At 32.8% G+C, this 18,900-nt stretch overlaps 1 protein-coding gene across 1 annotated transcript; it reads right to left on the bottom strand.

The window, feature by feature from the left end:
* Positions 1–10,043: 10,043 nt before the first annotated feature.
* On the bottom strand, positions 10,044–14,180 carry LOC112039522 (G-type lectin S-receptor-like serine/threonine-protein kinase At1g11330). The gene is made up of 7 exons (XM_024072393.2): positions 12,688–14,180; positions 12,511–12,618; positions 12,219–12,424; positions 11,924–12,134; positions 10,881–11,118; positions 10,639–10,789; positions 10,044–10,531 (listed from the first exon to the last, which is right to left on the bottom strand). Exons 1-7 carry the CDS (start codon positions 13,943–13,945, stop codon positions 10,223–10,225), a joined length of 2,481 nt encoding a protein of 826 aa, XP_023928161.2. The 5' UTR covers positions 13,946–14,180; the 3' UTR covers positions 10,044–10,222.
* Between the last annotated feature and the right edge of the window lie 4,720 nt (positions 14,181–18,900).

The following is an 18,900-nucleotide window of genomic DNA, read 5'->3' on the forward strand; positions in this document are numbered from 1 at the left end:
AGGGTTTCTCTCTCAAAATTCTCTCTAGAAGCTCTTTACATTTCGTGGGTATAAGGGGTATTAATACTGGGGTGAGAAAGGAATGCAAAGAGTCAGTTTTTTCAAAACAGAGCTAGCTAGCGAATTGGCCGCGTGACTTGACTGAGTCATGAGTTCAAGCCGTGAGCTAACTAAATGGCCAGTCTGGACTTTTTATCCTGTAGTGCTACAGCTGGCATGACGGTTTAGCTTCTCTGCATGCTTCACTCATGTGCATCTTCTGGCGGCTTGCCAGTCGCGAGCCACCCGTGAAATCCAATTGTGAGCCCCTGCTTCATTGCACAGTCTTGAACATTTCTTCACACTCTCTCATATACTACACTTACATGATTCCCACCTAAATACAAGGTTTCTAAATGTTGAATTACAAGTAAATTTGGCACGGAATATAGCCAACAAGATGGTTGAATAAATTCAACCTTATAGTCTCACTCAGTAGCCCACATTGTGGGAGGTAGGTCCGGATCTTTAGATTTGTATATAAATTTTAGGGTAAAATACTATTTTGATCCTTAAACTTTACCAAAAGTTTGTTTTTCATCCCTAAACTTTAAAAAGTTTTTTTTTTCCATCCCTAAACTTTGTAAAAAGTTTTTCAATAGTTTAGAGCCAAAAATATGGATGAAAAAAGAACCTTTATTTAATAATTTAGGGATGAAAAATAAAATTTTCGTAAATTTTAAGGACATAAATAAAACATGTTCAATAGTTTAGGGATGAAAAATGAACTTTTCAATAATTTAGGAACAAAAAATGAACTTAAAGTTTAAGGTTGAAAAATGAACTTTTGATAAAATTCAGAGACCAAAATAGTATTTTACATTAAAGTTTAATTTCTTTTGTAAAAACTAAAGAAATTAATGCAACTCATAGTGCATTTGTTGGATCATCCATCATCCATCATTAGAAGACAAAACTGCCTTCGGAATGTGCGATGTCTTGGACTTGGGGAGGCAATTCCTGATGTGTGAGATATGCAATGTGCACAATTCTTCCTTTGGTAAAGATTTGGGATTGTGAATTATTTTCGTGAAAAATTCTCTGACTCTAGACTTATTGTCAGAAATGATATATATTTGAAGTATTTAGTTTCTTATTGTGTCCCCTGTCAATTGTCCTTAAAAATTAGGAATGGCAATGAGTCGGGTTCGGGCCGGGTTTTACATACCCGGACCTCACCCGCGGGTCTAGACCCACAACCCAAACCCAGCCCGATTATTAATCGGGTTTTTTTCACGGGGCCCAGACTCGCCCCGCCGGGCCCCACGGGCCCCGTTTAGCCCGCAGCCCAAATCGTGGCCCAACCAAAAAAAAAAAATTTTTGAATAAAGCCCAAATTCATTTTTGTCTCCCATCTCCGTTTAGGCACTGCATTTACAACAAACACAAAACACAAAATACACAATTTCTTTCACAATATATTACAGGTACACCACAAAGTCTCAAAATTTCAAGTCTTTAAACTACAATAACTAGAAGTAGCACAAGCTGCATAACCCATCTGTTGAAGTCCATAGTTTAAGTAGAAAACACCAAACAAAAAAATTGAAACAAATATCTCATATTCTTAGAGACTCATATTAAAACAAAAAAAATAAATAAAAAATAAATTAAGAGAAGTAGAGAACAGATCCGCGTTGAGAACTTGAGCCAGCGATGAGATTGAGAGTGAGTGAAAACAGATCGGCGTTGGTGAATGCTTGGAACGGCAGTGAGAGGTTGAGATCTTGGGCGGCGCTGCTTGAAAGTGAGTGAGTGAGACTGTGTGAACTGAGATTGAGAGAAAGAGAGAAAACAACTTGATCCTATGCACGTGATGGCCAGTGGGGACAGAGATTAGAGGTTGGGGAGAGCAGAGTGATGTGAGGAGAGTGATAGGGAGTGAGAGCAGCCGATTGGGAGGGGAGAGTGATGTGAGGAGAGTGAGGCTGCTAAAGAGTGAAAAATGAGGGATTAGAGTTAGAATATATGAATATATATATATATATATATATATATAGTTAGGGTACTTTGTAGATTAGAGTTAGAATATATGAATATATATATATATATATATATATATAGTTAGGGTACTTTGTAATTTTAGTTTACCGGGTTTTTATCCTAGTCGAGTTTCAAGCCGGGTCTCGGGTTTTTTGATAAAACCCAAACTTGCTTCGGGTTTTTTTTTTAAACCCATACTCGACCCTATTCCTAATCGGGCCAGGCCGGGTACCCGCGGGTTGGGCAAAAATTGCCATCCCTATTGAAAATTGGTGCACTAAATTAGCTAGATGAAATTGCCAAGTTTGTGCAATTGAAGAAAATAGTCAACACAAATTAATTTTGTGCAATTTCCTTTTATTGTTTTGAAATAATTTATTTGATAAATTAGCAGTAAATTTGTCATTTGATGTTACTAGATGTTTGAGTGATTGTTTTAAGTATTTATGAATATTTTATTTTGGTCTTCATCTTCCTCGTCTCATTATTAGTGATTTTTCTGAGATTTTTAAGAAAATAAATTCATTGAGATTTTTAAGAAAATAAGTTCATTTTTGAGTTAAAAAAATTATTTACTTATTATGTATTCATTATTCATATAATGGATTATATTTTTGCAATATTTACATATTTTGTTTTTCAAAATTTTTCCTCTACATTTTATTTATTTATTATTATTTTTTTTAAAGTTAAAATTATCATGTATAAGGCTACAACCAACACTTCTATTTGGGATTAGCCACCTATTTCCATTGTGTAGCTTCAAAGCCTTATTGAAAATTCTAAACTTAATTATGCATCCTTGCAATTTTGCGTGCAACATAAATTATATTTCCTAATTTTGTTTTATCTATATTTTTATCGATAGATGATATATTCTCAATGAGGAAAAGAATAAGGATCCTGAAATATACTAAAGTTTTTTCCCCCTATTCTTTGTTCTCTTCTCTTATTCCCTCTTCGGTCTTAAAGTCACATAAGAGTTGTTGAAGTAAATCTTTTGGACTTTGATTTCAAACCGCAGTTTTGTTGAATTTTTTTATTAATTTTTTAGATAAGTTTCCAGTGTTTTGGATTGTAGGAAAAAAAAAAATTCCAATTTCTAACAAGGTTTTAAATGATGTACAACATGTTATAAATAATTGTATTAAGAAATTAATATTTTCCCCAACTTACGTTTTGCATTCTTAAGAAAACTTGAACTGTTTTTAGTTTTGCTATCTTTATATAAAACTTTTCTGTGCATTTCGTATATTAGCAACTACTTAATTTTAATAACAACAAACATAAACATAATAATAAACAAAATAAAAATGGAATCATATCTATTCATATAGATACAGAAGAAAAGTTTTTCTATTGATTCAAATGTTGTAACTACAGGATACGAATAGAGAAAGAGGAAAAAAGGGAAAAAAAAAAAAAAATCCAATTTCTAACAAGGTTTTAAATGATGTACAACATGTTATAAATAATTGTATTAAGAAATTAATATTTTCCCCAACTTACGTTTTTCATTCTTAAGAAAGCTTGAACTGTTTTTAGTTTTGCTATCTTTATATAAAACTTGTCTGTGCATTTCGTACATTAGCAACTACTTAATTTTAATAACAACAAGCATAAACATAATAATAAACAAAATAAAAATGGAATGATATCTATTCATATAGATACAGAAGAAAAGTTTTTCTATTGATTCAAACGTTGTACCTACAGGATCTGAATAGAGAAAGAGGGGGAAAAAAAAAATGAAGATTTCACATAGTACTAATTGTAATCAATAAACAAAAACATAATATTAAAACTAATAATGATGGTAATCACGATGGTGATACTTCTTGATTGTGATTTTGGATTTAAAGCAATAACCTTAATCATAAGCCTTCATTATTTATCTTACCCAATAATTATAGGTTGCTAAGGGTGCATCGGAATATGTATAATTAATTATTCTTTCATCATGCACTTTCGTCTTTAATAAATTGGACTTGATATGTTAAACTCAACCAATGTGCTTGCCAATGGCAAATTGTATGGAATGGTTGCATTTGTATTTGAGAAATTAGACACCATGTACAATTAAAATGGATATTTGAAAGCATTGATTTCCAAGACATTTTTTTGAATTTGACGGCAATTGAAAAGCAAGATAATTTTTATGGGACACTATTTTGTAAATTGAGGAAATTCTTTGAATTTTAAAAATGTAAAACAAATATTACAACCCCAGTTCTCATAATGGAGCGGAAATACGATTGGGTTGGTTCAACCAAGAAAGAAATGTGATTCTTTATGTTTAATTGGTCTGAGCTTGTAACTAGATAGTCTTGTCTGCAAGACCCTATTGCAATTACAGTTGCCCTAATTAGCCTAAGTTTTTGAACTCTTAAACGTTCTCATCAACATGAGTGGAGTAACACAATTCATAGAGATCTTCATTGTGGCTGCCTTAAATGATGATGTAATAATTTTCAATGACAAATTCGAAACAATAATTTCCTAAATGAATAGTGTGGACGACTAAATTTCTCAGTTCGAAATAAGTCAAACAAGTAAAATAGTTACACAAATGCGAATTTGTATTGATGATTGTGTGGTACAATTCTCTGTGATTACAAAAGAGTGATCCTCTGATTCGATCTCCTTAAAAGATTTGTTGATTGGAATTGTGGTAATGTGATTTTGATTTGAACACAAGATATCCTTCAATTTGGCTGAAGAATGGATCGAAGATCTTCAAAACGGAATTACAATGGATCTCTGGCTATGAGCTTGTTAGAAATCCTTTGTTCTTCACGTTCTTCGTGTTCTTTGTGTGTTCTTCGTTTCGAAGATTTGTGGTGGAAGTTCTTCGGTGCTTTAGAGGCTTGAATCCATAGAACTTCGTTGATTTATGGTTGGTTGGGTTTCTGGAGGCTTTTGAGCTTGATTCCAGTGAAATTTGAGATCTAGAAATATGATTTGGATGTTTCCGCTTCGAATGTTCTTTGTATTCGAAGGTTTGTGGTGGAAGTTCTTCGAGGCTTTAGAGGCTTGAATCCGTAGAGCTTCACTGATTTGTGATTTGTTGAGGTTTCTGGAGGCTTTTGAGCTTAATTCCAGTGAACTTTGAGATCTAGGCAGGTAGTTTGGATGATTCTGCTTCGAATGTTCTTCGTATTTGAAGGTTGAAGTTCTTGAAGTTACTGAAGGCTTTAGGGCTTAATTCCAGCAGAACTTCTGGACTTCTGAATTTTCAGATGGCTTAGTGTCCTCTCCCCAGATCTCTAGATCTCCTTCAAATGCCTTAGGAAGGCTTCTATTTATAGGAGTTTAGGGGTAGGTAAGCGACACGTGGCGGAGTCTGATTGGTGACACGTGGCAGAGCTTGATTGGTCCGCTTATGTCATCGCTTGCACGTGCTGGATTGATTGTGTCATCGCTTACACGTGCGAGACTGCTTATGTCATCGCTTACACGTGCGCTGATGTGTGATTGGTTTTTGCATGACACTTGGCAAATTTCTATTGGTTTCTGAATAGTGATAGCAAAACCTAGCAACAATATGTGGCGTTTTGTAATTGGCTATATTTTGTGGACTTGGTAGTGTGACGTGTCAGCTTGTGATAGGTCGGGAATTTTCCCTCTCTACAAATAGGAAATGATGAAATACCTTGGCATTTGTCTACTTCACCTTTTGCTACTTCTTCAATATGAAGGATGCCAAGAGGAGGGTAATGACTCAGGGAGCAATCCTATTAAAAATATTAATGAGGTTGATGCATCTCCATAAATGTCCCCCTCATAAACCCCCAACCTTGTATTTTTTGTTTTGTTTTTGTTTTTATCTTTCGAGGAATTTAATTGAACTCTTTTCTTCTACCTACACTTGGATGAACTCTAGTCAACCATAAAATATTTTTCATTGAGACAACAATTTCTCTTATGGTTAGTTCTATTTTTTAATTGATATATATCATTAATGAGTACTTTTTAGGGGACATAGTGCTATCAATAACAATACACATAATCCTATCCAAAAAAAAAAAAAAAAAAACAATACACATAAACACAAACATAAACATAATAAGGGTTATCCTATGAGCTACACGTTGGTGGGGGTTCAAAGTTGGGGTGGGTCAAAGGTTGTATGTTGGTGGGAAATTAATTGTTGGATCAATATTTATGACGTTGGTGGGGGTTCAAAGTTGGGGTGGGTCAAAGGTTGTAACCTTTCAGCTACATGTTGATGGGAAATTAATTGTTGGGTCAATATTTATGGGCTTGGGCTTTCATCTACTTTGACAACGTAGCTATTGTTTTTAGAAGATTACAATTGTTTGGTCATTGATAACCTTAGGCCATACATGTAATAGTAAAAATAAATTACTATAAATTATTTGGTTACAGTTAAAAAATTTAATGTAAAAAAGGTTAAAAAAACTAAATGAAAGTTTAGAGTGCCATATGGCAGGACCTCATGCATTTTCGCATGAGGTCTCTGCTTTTATATATATATTGATTGATTGGTCTGAGCTTGTAACTAGATAGTCTTGTCTGCAAGACCCTATTGCAATTACTGTTGCCCTAATTAGCCTAAGTAAGTTTTTGAACTCTAGAAAGTTCTCATCAACATGAGTGAAGTAACACAATTCATAGAGATCTTCATTGTGGCTGCCTTAAATGATGATGTAATAATTTTCAATGACAAATTCAAAACAAGAATTTCCTAAATGAATAGGAAATGATGAAATTCCTTGGCATTTGTCTGCTTCACCTTTTGCCGCTTCTTCAATATGAAGGATGCCAAGAGGAGGGTAATGACTCAGGGAGCAATCCTATTAAAAATATTAATGAGGCTGATGCATCTCCATAAATGTACCCCTCATAAACCCCCAACCTTGTATTTTTTGTTTTGTTTTTGTTTTTATCTTTCGAGGAATTAAATTGAACTCTTTTCTTCTACCTACACTTGGATGAACTCTAGTCAACCATAAAATATTTTTCATTGAGACAACAATTTCTCTTATGTTTAGTTCTATTTTTTAATTGATATATATCATTAATGAGTACTTTTTAGGGGACATAGCACTATCAATAACAATACACATAAACATAAACATAATAACTATAAAAATCAGTATAAGATAAAAACTATTGATCACCCTAAAATGCCAATTGTTGGCTAATTTATCTTTGATTGTAGAATGAAAATATTATTTTGAGTAAACAAGAATAAAATCAAAAGTAATGATAGTAATAATACTTTGTGATTGTGATTGTTCTTTTAAGCAATGCCCAACAGCCTCCATCAAATGTTATTCCATATATATATAAAGCCAAATTGAGAGAAAATTTAATTAGATTTCAACTGTAGGCTAATTTTGTGCCTTGTGACCACTTAATTTTTTTAATCTTTGTGACAAGTGAGTTAATGAGTGAAAAATACTAAAAGTCTAATATTAATGAACTATAAAAAAAAAAATAAATAAATGAAAACGTATCATATATTTACTTAAGAAAAACCACCTCATGCTCTATCTTATTAAAATTAGAATAAAAATAATCACAAGTAGTAATGTTTAAACTTAAGCAGTAATTTTAACATCCATCAACCTTGAACTTCCTTACCTCACTGTAAGTTCTTCCCAGGCTACTTCAAGGTTAGAGCAATCTAAGAGAGAAAAGAACTAATGAGATCTCTAAAGGTCTTTGCTTTAAGGTTAGAACAAGCTAAGCTAGATAAGAATGTGTATTAGACGTGAGCTCTTTTGTTTCCTTTTGTAGTTGCATGTAGCTCCTTGCTTGTAGTGTTAGAGCACGATGTATTGAATTATAACCCATTACCTTTAGAAGCACTGTTGACATTGAATTGAACCTTCTCAGAGGAGGTCTACTCCATCTTACAGCCATATATCGAAGAGTTTTCGGCTTAACGATTGGAATACCCACCGCTTCTTAACTAACATTTAGTTATTTATTTTTATAATTTGATTAATTATATTTTTTGATAAAAAAATGTGTTTATATTTAAATTCATCCATGTGTATACATGGATTGTAATTTAGATAGTAAAAATGAATAATGAAGATTCAATGTGATATTAACATATCCAGTGAAAAAGCATCAAGAATGAAATTAGATAGATAGAAAATGTACCATTGTAGTAATGGGATATTTTAGAGAATTTTTTTTTTTTTCTTTCCAACTCCATTAAAAACAAAATTGGTGATTGTTACTCATTGTCTCTTTCTCCTAATTAAGCTTGCACCAAAATCACGAGTGCACTATAGTTTGGTTTATAAGATTTATATAACAAATATATTACTGTTCCGTTTGGGTAGAGAAATATATACCATTCCTACTACAATTAATTTGGAACAACTATTCATTAGTATTTTGCATTCCATTAATAATGAAATTGGTAATTGTTACTCATTTTGTTGTTTTGTTTTGGTAAATAAGGATAATTTATTCAGGAGAAGAAAAAGAGGGACTAGGGGACCCTGTCCGTTGGCATTAACTAGTGCCCAATCCAGAATAGAGTTGATGGGTCAGAGACTTTCACTTGCCAAGTTATACAAAGAGATGCCGAGCATGCCCAATTGTGGGCCAAACCATTAAATGAGCGCTCGAATGGACCAGTCTAAGCGTGAGATGGGCTTCATAACACAACCAATTACAACTTCCACATCACCTTCACCGCGAGTAAGGCTACCTTAGCTTGGGCTTGAAGCAGAGGAAGATGTGACAATGTTTATAGTGACTCTTTTATATTGGAGTAAAAACGTTTGGAAAGAAGACCAATATTAAACAAAATATTTCTGTTTTTGGAATTCAATTTTAACAAAATCAAGTTACAAATAGAACTCAACATTAGCAATGTCGAGTTCTATGCATATTTTACTACTTAAATTTTTTTGAAAATTTTAGTGAAACTTGACATTATTAATGTCGAGTTCTACTTAAAAATATACTTAAAACTTGATTTTAAGGATATTGAATTTTACATAGAATTCGATTTTGTTAAAATCGAGCTCCAAAACAAGGGTATTTTGCTAAATAATTTAGAAAGTATGGTATTTTGCTACATAGTTTTAAAATTAAAGGTATTTACCAATTTTGACCTGTTCAGTTGCTTTGAACTTTGAAGCAGGGAGGGTGAGGTCTACTACTTTGAAGCAGTTGATTTCTTCAATCTTGGAGATATTTGGAGTTCAGGAGATGAACCCATGTCTTATCTACCTAAGAGATCAAGGCTTTATTTAGATCATCGGTTCTTCTAAGGCCTAGACCTTCAATTGATTTAAGTTTAAAAAGTGAAGACCATGCTCTCAGGTATGCTGTCTATTTTGTAATATGAAAGTTCATTTGTTGTTGGTATATGTGCCACATATTATTTAGCAATTTTTGGAATAGACGTTAACCCCTAATAAGCCAAAACCTTTGTGTTAGAGAGGTAAATCATCCTTAAGTGTACCAAGTAGAGAGTCTGGTTTAATGGTTTACTTCTTATATTATAGAGAATTTGGTTTAAGTGTACGGAATAATTGGAAATTGGTTATTACCTGCTCGAGCACTGAGGTATAGTATAGAGCCCTCTCCAATAAAACTTATGAACTTCTATGGCTTCATTGGCTCCTAGTTGATGCAAATTGGGTTGGTGATCCTACCACTAGCTATTGTTTTTTGCTTGGTACCTCCCTTCCAAGTGTAGTAAGAAGCAATATATATGCCATTGCCCGCTCCAACATAGAGGTTGCATATAGAGCCCTCGCCAATACCACTTCAAAACTGTTATGGCTTCAATGGCTCTTAGCCCATTCGGATGCTCATCACACGACTAGCACCCATATCGACTATGACAAATGGAGTGCTATCCATATTGCTCCACGAGCCCACCAAACACATTGACATCAATTGCCACTTCATCTGTCACCATCTTCACCATAATAGCATTCACTTGAAATTTGTCTCGTTTGAAGATCAACTTGTTAATGTGTTCACAAAATTTCATCCACCTAGCAGTCTTTGTGATCTCATTTCCAAAAAAAAAAATAATAATAAAAACTGGAATACAGAAATATTTCAGTTAAATTGTGTAATATAAAATTCAATAAATTCTACTGCTTCTCTAATAAAAAGTTCATGTGCAGTGATTTAGAATATTCATTCAGTTCAATTAAATAATCATGACATGATTATGTTTAACACATGCTACCTATCGACCTTGAGCCACTGTAATAGTAACGTTGTTAACAGAGCATATATTTTGGCTGTTTTGAGAAGACTTTGTATCTAAGTCCATCTGCCTTTCAGTGTATGCTGGTTTCTTTGGAAGAGGCAGATCAACAATTTCACTTTTAAGCATAGAAACAAAAACAGATGCAGTCGGCCTATCTTTAGCAAGTTCTTGCACACACAACAGTCCGACATGTATGCATCTCAACATTTCCATTTCAAAGCATGGTTCATATATCATCGGGTCTATTAATGCTACAATGTTGTCTGCATTCCACAATTTCCATGCCTGGAAAATGAAAAAAAGATAGAAATTGTTTGCACAAATACCGAAACTTATTGAAAGAAAAACAAAGCAATGGAGGTTTTTAAAAGTGAGGCAATAAGATGACTTACTAGTCCTAAAAGGGTCAGGGACTGCTCTTCGTCATAAAAGCAAGTAATTCTTCTTCCACTAACTATCTCTAGTAACAACACTCCAAAACTGAAGACATCTGATTTATCTGAAAATCGCCCTTCTATTGCATATTCCGGGGACATATAACCACTAAATTCCAACAATAAAACACATCCAAATCTTATCATCTAATATATTAGTATTGCTAACAAATTAAATTTAACAAATCAAGTGTACTTACTAAGTTCCAACGACCCTTCTAGTATCAGCCTGGTCTTCATTACCTCTAAAAATCCTGGCCGTACCAAAATCTGATATTTTTGGATTTAATTCTTTATCCAACAAGATGTTGCTTGCCTTTAGATCTCTATGAATAATTCTTAATCTAGAATCCCTATGAAGGTATAGCAAACCTCGACCAATTCCTTCAACAATGTTGAAGCGTTTTGTCCAATCTAGCAATTCATTTTTGTGTGGATCTAATGAATTTAATCAAAATGAAACAAGAGAAAGAACGTGAGAATTAAACTTACAAGATGAATGAATATGAAGTTTGCAAAAGTTTATTTGGTAAAATTCATCAGAAAATTATGTTTCAACTGAAGTACCACAGCAAAGAATATTGTTCCATTATCTCATAACACAGTGACAAAATATTTCTATTAAAAAAATAACATCTAATTTGAGTCAAGGCACAAATCTGTTATATAACTCTAGTCCAGGTTCATTGTTTCTAATCGATGCTACATAGAATCTAAGTAATGTAATTATAATTAGTCTTATTTGGAGTGCAAACAAAGAAATCATAATTTAAGTATTGTAACATAGTTTACTTACTGTTAGTTTAGAATTGAGTTTAGTATAAATATTCTTTAATGGTTTCGCTGTAATACATAGAGTTTAATAGCAGAGATTTAGCCATCAAGAGCTTCTGTTGTGGATGTTAGTCTCTAAGGCTAAACCACATTAACTCCAGATTTACTAATACCGTGTAAAAAGAGAGCAAAATTAAATTGATGTATATAAGAAAATATGAAAAAGACAAATAAAGAAAGAAAGAACAACGGGAATTAACACGGTGCACGTACTATAGTAGGATTAGGAGTACTGTACAAGGACTCTGAGTAGGATTGGATATAATAAACTCGTATTAGAGGTTTATAATAGACCTGTGACTAGGATTGGCCCTTAACATCTTTAGCAATTTCTATGCACAAAATTATAAAATTAAAAAATAAAAAGGTGAAATATTCTTGTATAAAAAAAGGGAATCAATTAACTAACCGAATAGAAATGCATCCAGACTTTTGTTTGGCATGTATTCATAGATCAACATCCTCTCTTCTCTTTCAACACAGCCACCAAGGAGCTTAACAAGATTCCGATGTTGGAGTTTAGAAATTACCACCACCTCATTCATAAATTCTTCTAAGCCTTGTCCAGATGTTTTGGAAAGTCTTTTTACAGCAATTTCTTGTCCATCTATTAATTTTCCCTACGAATAAGACTCAAATAAGTAACTACATATTCAAATTATTAACTATATAATTAACTACAAATTCAAATAATTAACCATTACCCAATATACAGGACCAAATCCACCCTGACCAAGCTTGTTAGATTGATGGAAGTTGTTTGTTGCACTCGCCAGCTTCTCAAAATCAAATAGTGGTAGCTCCTGGACTTTAACTTGGTTCAAATTGTCTCCAAGAATGTTTTCTCTTGGAAATTGTTTATGTGCTTCTCTGTTGAATAGTAAAATCCCATTTGCTTTGTTTCTCCTTGCTGATTTTTACTACATTGTGAGTAATTTCTAATATATAGAAACATTTCCTAGTCCATTGTGTTGTTACTTATAGTGGAAATATTACCTTTATGTTTAGCCATCCACCTCCACAATATGAATATGCAGATTGAAATAAAAACTGTTCCTATGATCACGGTGATTCGTACTATTTTTATCACGTCTCCCTGTGTATCTGTAAATCATAAAAAAGTATTAACTCCGCAATACCTAACAACTGGACCAGCAGTACAAAACAACTCACCGAGTTCTGAATAGGCAACACGAATGTAAAGATCAACTCCACCGCTGGAGAATTTCTGTGTGTCAATTAAGCTTCTAGTCCATGACATACAACCCGTGCCAATATCATATGCATAAGCTATACAAGAACAATTCTGTAAACACTGCTGTCTGCAATAATCTTCATGAGCAGGTGACGAATCTGTGAGGTCTGGCACCTTCATCATTTTCAGTTTCAAAAACCCATCCATTTTGCCGGCTCCACCACCAGTACTGTTCACCCTATCACACTGCAATGGTGTCCTCCTCACACATCCACTAGTCCAATTTCCGCTACTCCATTCTTCTGTGTTCTTTGGCTCAAACCCAGGTAAACAGCTGCAAATTGGCAAACTTTGTGGGTTACAGCTTCCAAATTCGCCACACGTACCATAAACATCACACTCACTCTGAACAGCATTCCACACAATCCCCCAATCTTCTTTCTCATTATCCCAATATCTTTCCACTATATCTCCTTCGGTAGTCAGGACATAATGAAACAAAGTATCGGTCACATAAGAACAACTGAAAGAATATGTTCCATCTTGATCCACTAAGAGACTAAATCCATCGTGAAACACCGTATCTGTTTCTGGTGTTCCAATAAAGATCCTAGTGTTCCATGGACCACTACGCCAATGGGGGCTACCCTCTCTCCAAATGAATATTTGAGGAAGACTTTGAGGTTGAATACCACAAGAGAAGCTTCCAATGGATGGATCAGAGTGGCTTTTCCATGATGTGAACTGCACTTTCTCACCTGTTCTTACATTGGTGCTAAATTTCATTGTTTGCAAGAGTGTATCAGAAGGATTTTGGAAACTCTCCCATAATTTTGTCCTTGTAGTGTTTTCTCGCAAGACTAGGTTCCCCGAATCTGAAAGCTGGGCACTTGAATTGGCAACAGAGTTCGTAACATTTGATGACCAAAGAATCTCCTTTCGTCCGTTTAATAGTACAAGATTTCCATCCTCAGATATAGTAAGAACCCCAGAAGAATCCTTGAGGGGTTTATCTCTGTTAGCTACCCATTGGGCAGGTAAAACAGATTTTTTATTAAACCATATACCGAGGTATCGATCGGTAGAATTTACTGGGCTGAAGAATCCCAGTTTGAAAGCACTCCCATTGGAGATAATGTGGTTAGGATCTTTGATGGGTTGAAAAGATGTGATGGTGTCTGTGGCAGAGCCAGAATCCAAACAAAAGCAATATAGTAAGACTAGAAGAACTAACATTCTTGTATTTCGAACAAGAGTCTCACAACTTGTTCAATGATTCTGGTTTGTGTAAATTTGTGGAAATGCCCCAACTCATTCAACCGTGGTTTATAGATGCCTATCCCCCAATATTGGTGGACAAACGAACGGGTTTTCTAGAACGACAGCCGTTGGATGATTCTGGTTTGTACAATTACCCCACATACATAATGTACAATAATTCTTGGTTGGTGAGAATGATGATTTTGAATATCCGAAGAATTAAAATGCCTCTTTTCCCACGTATGTCGTACAAAGATTCTGGTTCGTGACTTGTGAGAATCATGATGTTGTTGGATGCTATTGCTTCTTTGAAATCTCTCGTAAGCTATTGACTAAAAATTTGGACTTCCTATTCCTGAAAGGGGACCCGCCTCTTTTTTTCTTTTCTTTTCTTTTTTCGTTTTTCTTTCTTATATTCAAGGTGCATCGGACTCAAATCCAGGATAACATATATTTTGTATCAAATTCATAATAGTGTGTGAATAACCACTTAAAAGTTCTATATATTATCTCAGTTATATTTTTTATGAACAAAGTTCACCTTCAAAGAAATTCATCTAATCCATTGCATGGCCATTATTAAAACTATTCACTTGTTCTTTTGTTATGCTAAATACCAATCTTTGATCGAAGAAATCACATCACAATCTCACTAAAGAAAATCCGTAGTTACTTCATGGCTGTGTTTTCTAATAATTTTTGTTATGTGGTAGTGCAACAGACATTTTAAGGAGTAGATGTCAATGATAGTTGTAAATCAAATACTAAATAGTAGAAATAATTATGATTGATAAGTCCCAACCGGCTTAAAGAAAGTTTTAAAGTCATGGTGCATTATTGAATATTTTAATATTTAAATTGAATATTGTAAAAAATAGATGAAAAGTAATATACGAAAAAGAATAATAACATGGCCAATGAAATATTGGCTCACTAGGAGTATAATAACATTAAATGCTATACTTTCCTTTCATTTTTTTCTTTATAGTACTAGTTACAATCACACGTGATGCATGAGAATATGTAACTATTTTATAATGAGGTGTAATATATAAAAAACAACAATTGCTTCAAGTATTGTTTTTTTTTTTTTTTTTTTTTTTTTTTTTTTTTTTTTTTTTTTTTTTTTTTTTAAATAGCTTCTACAAGTACCTTTTTTATATTTTTAACTCTACAAATATATCATTCCATTGGTGTGTTTGATTAATATTTTTTTGAGGCAATCTGTAATCTTCTAACTTCTATTATAGTGTTTTATATTTGCCTAATATAGAACTAAATTTTATAAGTTTCAAATTTCACATCTCTTAAGAAATAAAGAGATTATTATGAAAATCAAAACTCGTCACAAAATTACAATGTTATTGTTAGGACATATGTGTTTCATATGTTAGGAACATATGTAACTATTTTATGTAATTGGTTAATCCTTTGATAAAACGCACTTTACTTGTAATTGTGTAGATCTATGATGTGTTTAATGCTTCAAGAAATCTTATTTCAAGTTCAAGTGTTAAAACCATGTAAATCTGTCCAAGAATCAAGTCAGAAAGTGTTGTTCATTAAAACTCAACAGCTAGCATCTATCGAAATTTAAAGAGAACTATTTCAGCCTGAGGCTCGACAGCTGCTCGACAGATAGGGTATATGTCAAGGTTTATGAAGTTCAGTTTTTCAAGATTGTTTTTCATCCAATCCGTGAGTATGTGTTTAGGCTTTCTTTTCTCACAACTCTAAACATATATAAAGATTATTTTAAAGACCGTCAAAGGTTGCACAATTGCACAAGTGTGAAGCAAAGTCCTGCTCATGCAAATTGTGACTGGAAACAAAATTTGCCCTAGTTCATCTTTCTCTTCAAGAAGCTGTTGTGTTTGTATACAGTAGGATTTTGTGACCAAGCAACTTTGCGATCGTTATTGTCTGGATGAACTGAAGAACTTTGCAGCCAACATTCTTTTCAAGTTGGTGATTAAGTCGTGTATTGAGATTCGCACAATTGGTTAGTCACATACTAGGAACCGTGCATTGAAAATGAAAGATTGTTACTACTGAATAAGTCCAATTTGGTATTGGGATAAGGGTTTAATTATAGGATGGTATAAGGTATTTGGATTCCTTTACTTGTAACCGCTTGTTGTAATAATGTGAATTATTGAGAGTGGTGACCTTAAAATCATTCGGGGGGATTTTTGCCTCGGAGGTTTTCTCCATTCGTAAACAAATCACCGTGTCAATCATCTCCAGTAGTCACTCCAAATTTTTGTACTGTTTAAAAATCTCTTTAAAGACCAACCCCTGTTTTTTTTGGGGGAGGGGGAACGAAAGTCCTTTAATAGGACCCATTGTACAACTCCCACATGGCCACACGATTATGGTTTGTGACAATAATGATTTTTATTGTTTGATGACAGAAGCCGTGATTGATTCTTTTTCTCACATATATAGTACAAATATTCTGGTTTGAATGCATCACGATTTTGAATGCGAGGAGCAGTTATTTTGCTTCTTTTCCCACACATTTCTTTGAAATCTCTCGCAAAAGCTGAAAACTTCAGACTTTTCATTACTGAGAGGACCACGACCATATTGATTAAACATGAAACATTGCTATCGCATATCTTGACAAAGGTAAAACAGGAAACATTTGCATCCCATAAGTTGACTAAAGCGTGAAACAGTTGGATCTGTGTCCGTGAGCTGAGGATCACAAATTGAGAATCGGTTGCAGTACTATTGCACCATGATGAAAGTTAAAAAGTTCAATCCTTGAAAAAAGGTTCCCTATAGTTATAATTTTTCTCTCCTATATTAATGGTAAATTGTATCATATTCATATCCATGATTACATAGTTATTTTCTATATAATATCTAACTTTTAGATTTTTTTTAATGAAACAGTTCACCTCCAAATAAAATTCTTCCACTAATGATGATTGATAAAACTATTCGTTTTGTTTAATCACATGATTTATTTAATCAATAAATCATTTTATGAATGGCTAAGAAAACCTTTTTGGTTTAAAAATTACCTTAAGAACACACATGGTTTAAAGTGAAAATTGAGTTGGCGTTTGTCATAGGGTCTTAGGAAAGGAAAACATTCACACTCAAAAACACGTAAGCCTGAGTAATCGCAATAATGGAGGTTGAAAAGGTTTTTGTAAGGAGAAACATAGTCCAGCCCTTTAGTTAAAAAACGATATATTAGATAAACAGCGTAATTGAAGTATTTATATACACAAAAACTAGTTTCCATTCCAACCTGTGCCAGAAGAGTGAGGCCAGTATCAACAACGTGTATATGTTTTCATATGGCGAAACCTTTTTGTTTTGGGTTGTGAAGGCAGAACATGCGATAAAAAATTCAATTACTATAAATTTGATATTCTCCTCTAGTCAATCCATAATTTTTCCACACAAATAACTTCTCTCTCTCTCTCTCTCTCTCTCTCTCTCTATATATATATATTCTTTATTTTGATGGATTTTTATTTCTTTATTGAATCTCTACTTATGTTAATAAATTTTTGTGTTAAACTTTACTTTGGGTTGATGTGATTTGGTTGAGTCTTGATTTGTTATCTTTTTTTCTTTCTTTTTTTCATTGTTAGATGTTATCCTATAACATTATATAGTATATAATGATATAAAGTCATTCTATTACGCATTATGACTTGAATAATTTGCTTTTTTTATATTAATGATTTTTTTTTTTAATATATCTACCTTGTGTTGATATATATATATATATATATGTTGGTGTTGTACTTTTTTTTTTTTTTTTTTTTTTTTACAGGTGTTTTTTTTTTTGAATAACTCATCACACACATCTCTCTCTCTCTCTCTCAATGTTGGTTTGAGTTAATTTTTAGATATTTGTAAGTGAGAATTTGAGTTTATATTTAAATACAATCCACATGGTGATGTATTCGAATGTGTCTATCAATTATTTGAGTGATATCATCAATTTTAAATTTGTGATAAAGTTTGATTATCATGATAATATGCTTAAGAGAATGACAAATTTAAGAAATTAATTTGAAACTTAAAAAAGTTTAGTTGTAACAAAATAAAGAAGGAAAACATAACACATTATAGAAAAAGTTAGATGAATATGAACCACTTCTTTTCTTTTCTTTTTTTGCTAAATAATGAATATGGACCACTTCAAAAAAAAAATTATTAATCAATATATCTAAGTTTCTTTAAAAAAAAAAGAAACACACAGACTCACGTACACACAATCACACCCAAAATAATATTATTATATATTTTTAGAGATATAGAGATCAAAAATACTTTTAAAAATAGTTCAATTTTTAAGGAGCACAAATTGTCTTCAATAAAATTTAGAGATTAAATTATATATTATACTATATCACAAATAATTATATATTCTTATGCATCATGTGGGTCGGCAACTAGTCTATTTCTGTAAATATCTAAAAGTTAAAGTCTAGCATTTATTGTTATTACTCTCTCATTGTGCCACATCTTCCATCTATTCCCCACCCTCTATCTTTTTCTTTTAACTTTTCTTCTTCTAATTAATTTCTCAACTTATTATTATGTTTTTTTGTAACTTTTTCCCCTCCCATTTACCTTTTTATCTCCCTACTACTCTCTACCTTAATGTCACTCTTTCAATTAGCTATTTTTATTCCTATCCTTTTACTATAAATTTGTCATTATCTCTCTCATTCTATGCATATAGTTCCTACACAAGAACAAATATTTCTCTCTCCCTCTCTCTCTCTCTCTCTCTCTCTCTCTCTCTCTCAATTAATTTTTTATTTTCTGGTGGATTTTTTATTTTCTTAAATATCTATTTTAGGTTGATAAATTTTTGTATTCTTTAGAACTCTACTTTGGGTTTATTTGATTTAGTTTTATATTTTTAAATTATTCTTTTTTTTTCTTTGATTGTT

Source organism: Quercus suber, unplaced genomic scaffold, assembly GCF_002906115.3.
Source record: "Quercus suber isolate HL8 unplaced genomic scaffold, Cork oak 2.0 scaffold_355, whole genome shotgun sequence".
In the NCBI taxonomy this organism is placed as follows: Eukaryota; Viridiplantae; Streptophyta; class Magnoliopsida; order Fagales; family Fagaceae; genus Quercus; species Quercus suber.

Excerpts from the sequence above, each read along its gene's own strand:
- LOC112039522 (XM_024072393.2), bottom strand. The coding sequence starts at position 13,945 with ATGTTAGTTCTTCTAGTCTTACTATATTGCTTTTGTTTGGATTCTGGC. Across the intron at positions 12,425-12,510 it reads GTGGATGGCTAAACATAAAG|CAAGGAGAAACAAAGCAAAT; the intron begins GTAATATTTCCA and ends AGTAAAAATCAG. Across the intron at positions 10,790-10,880 it reads AGAAGGGTCGTTGGAACTTA|TGGTTATATGTCCCCGGAAT; the intron begins GTAAGTACACTT and ends GTTGGAATTTAG.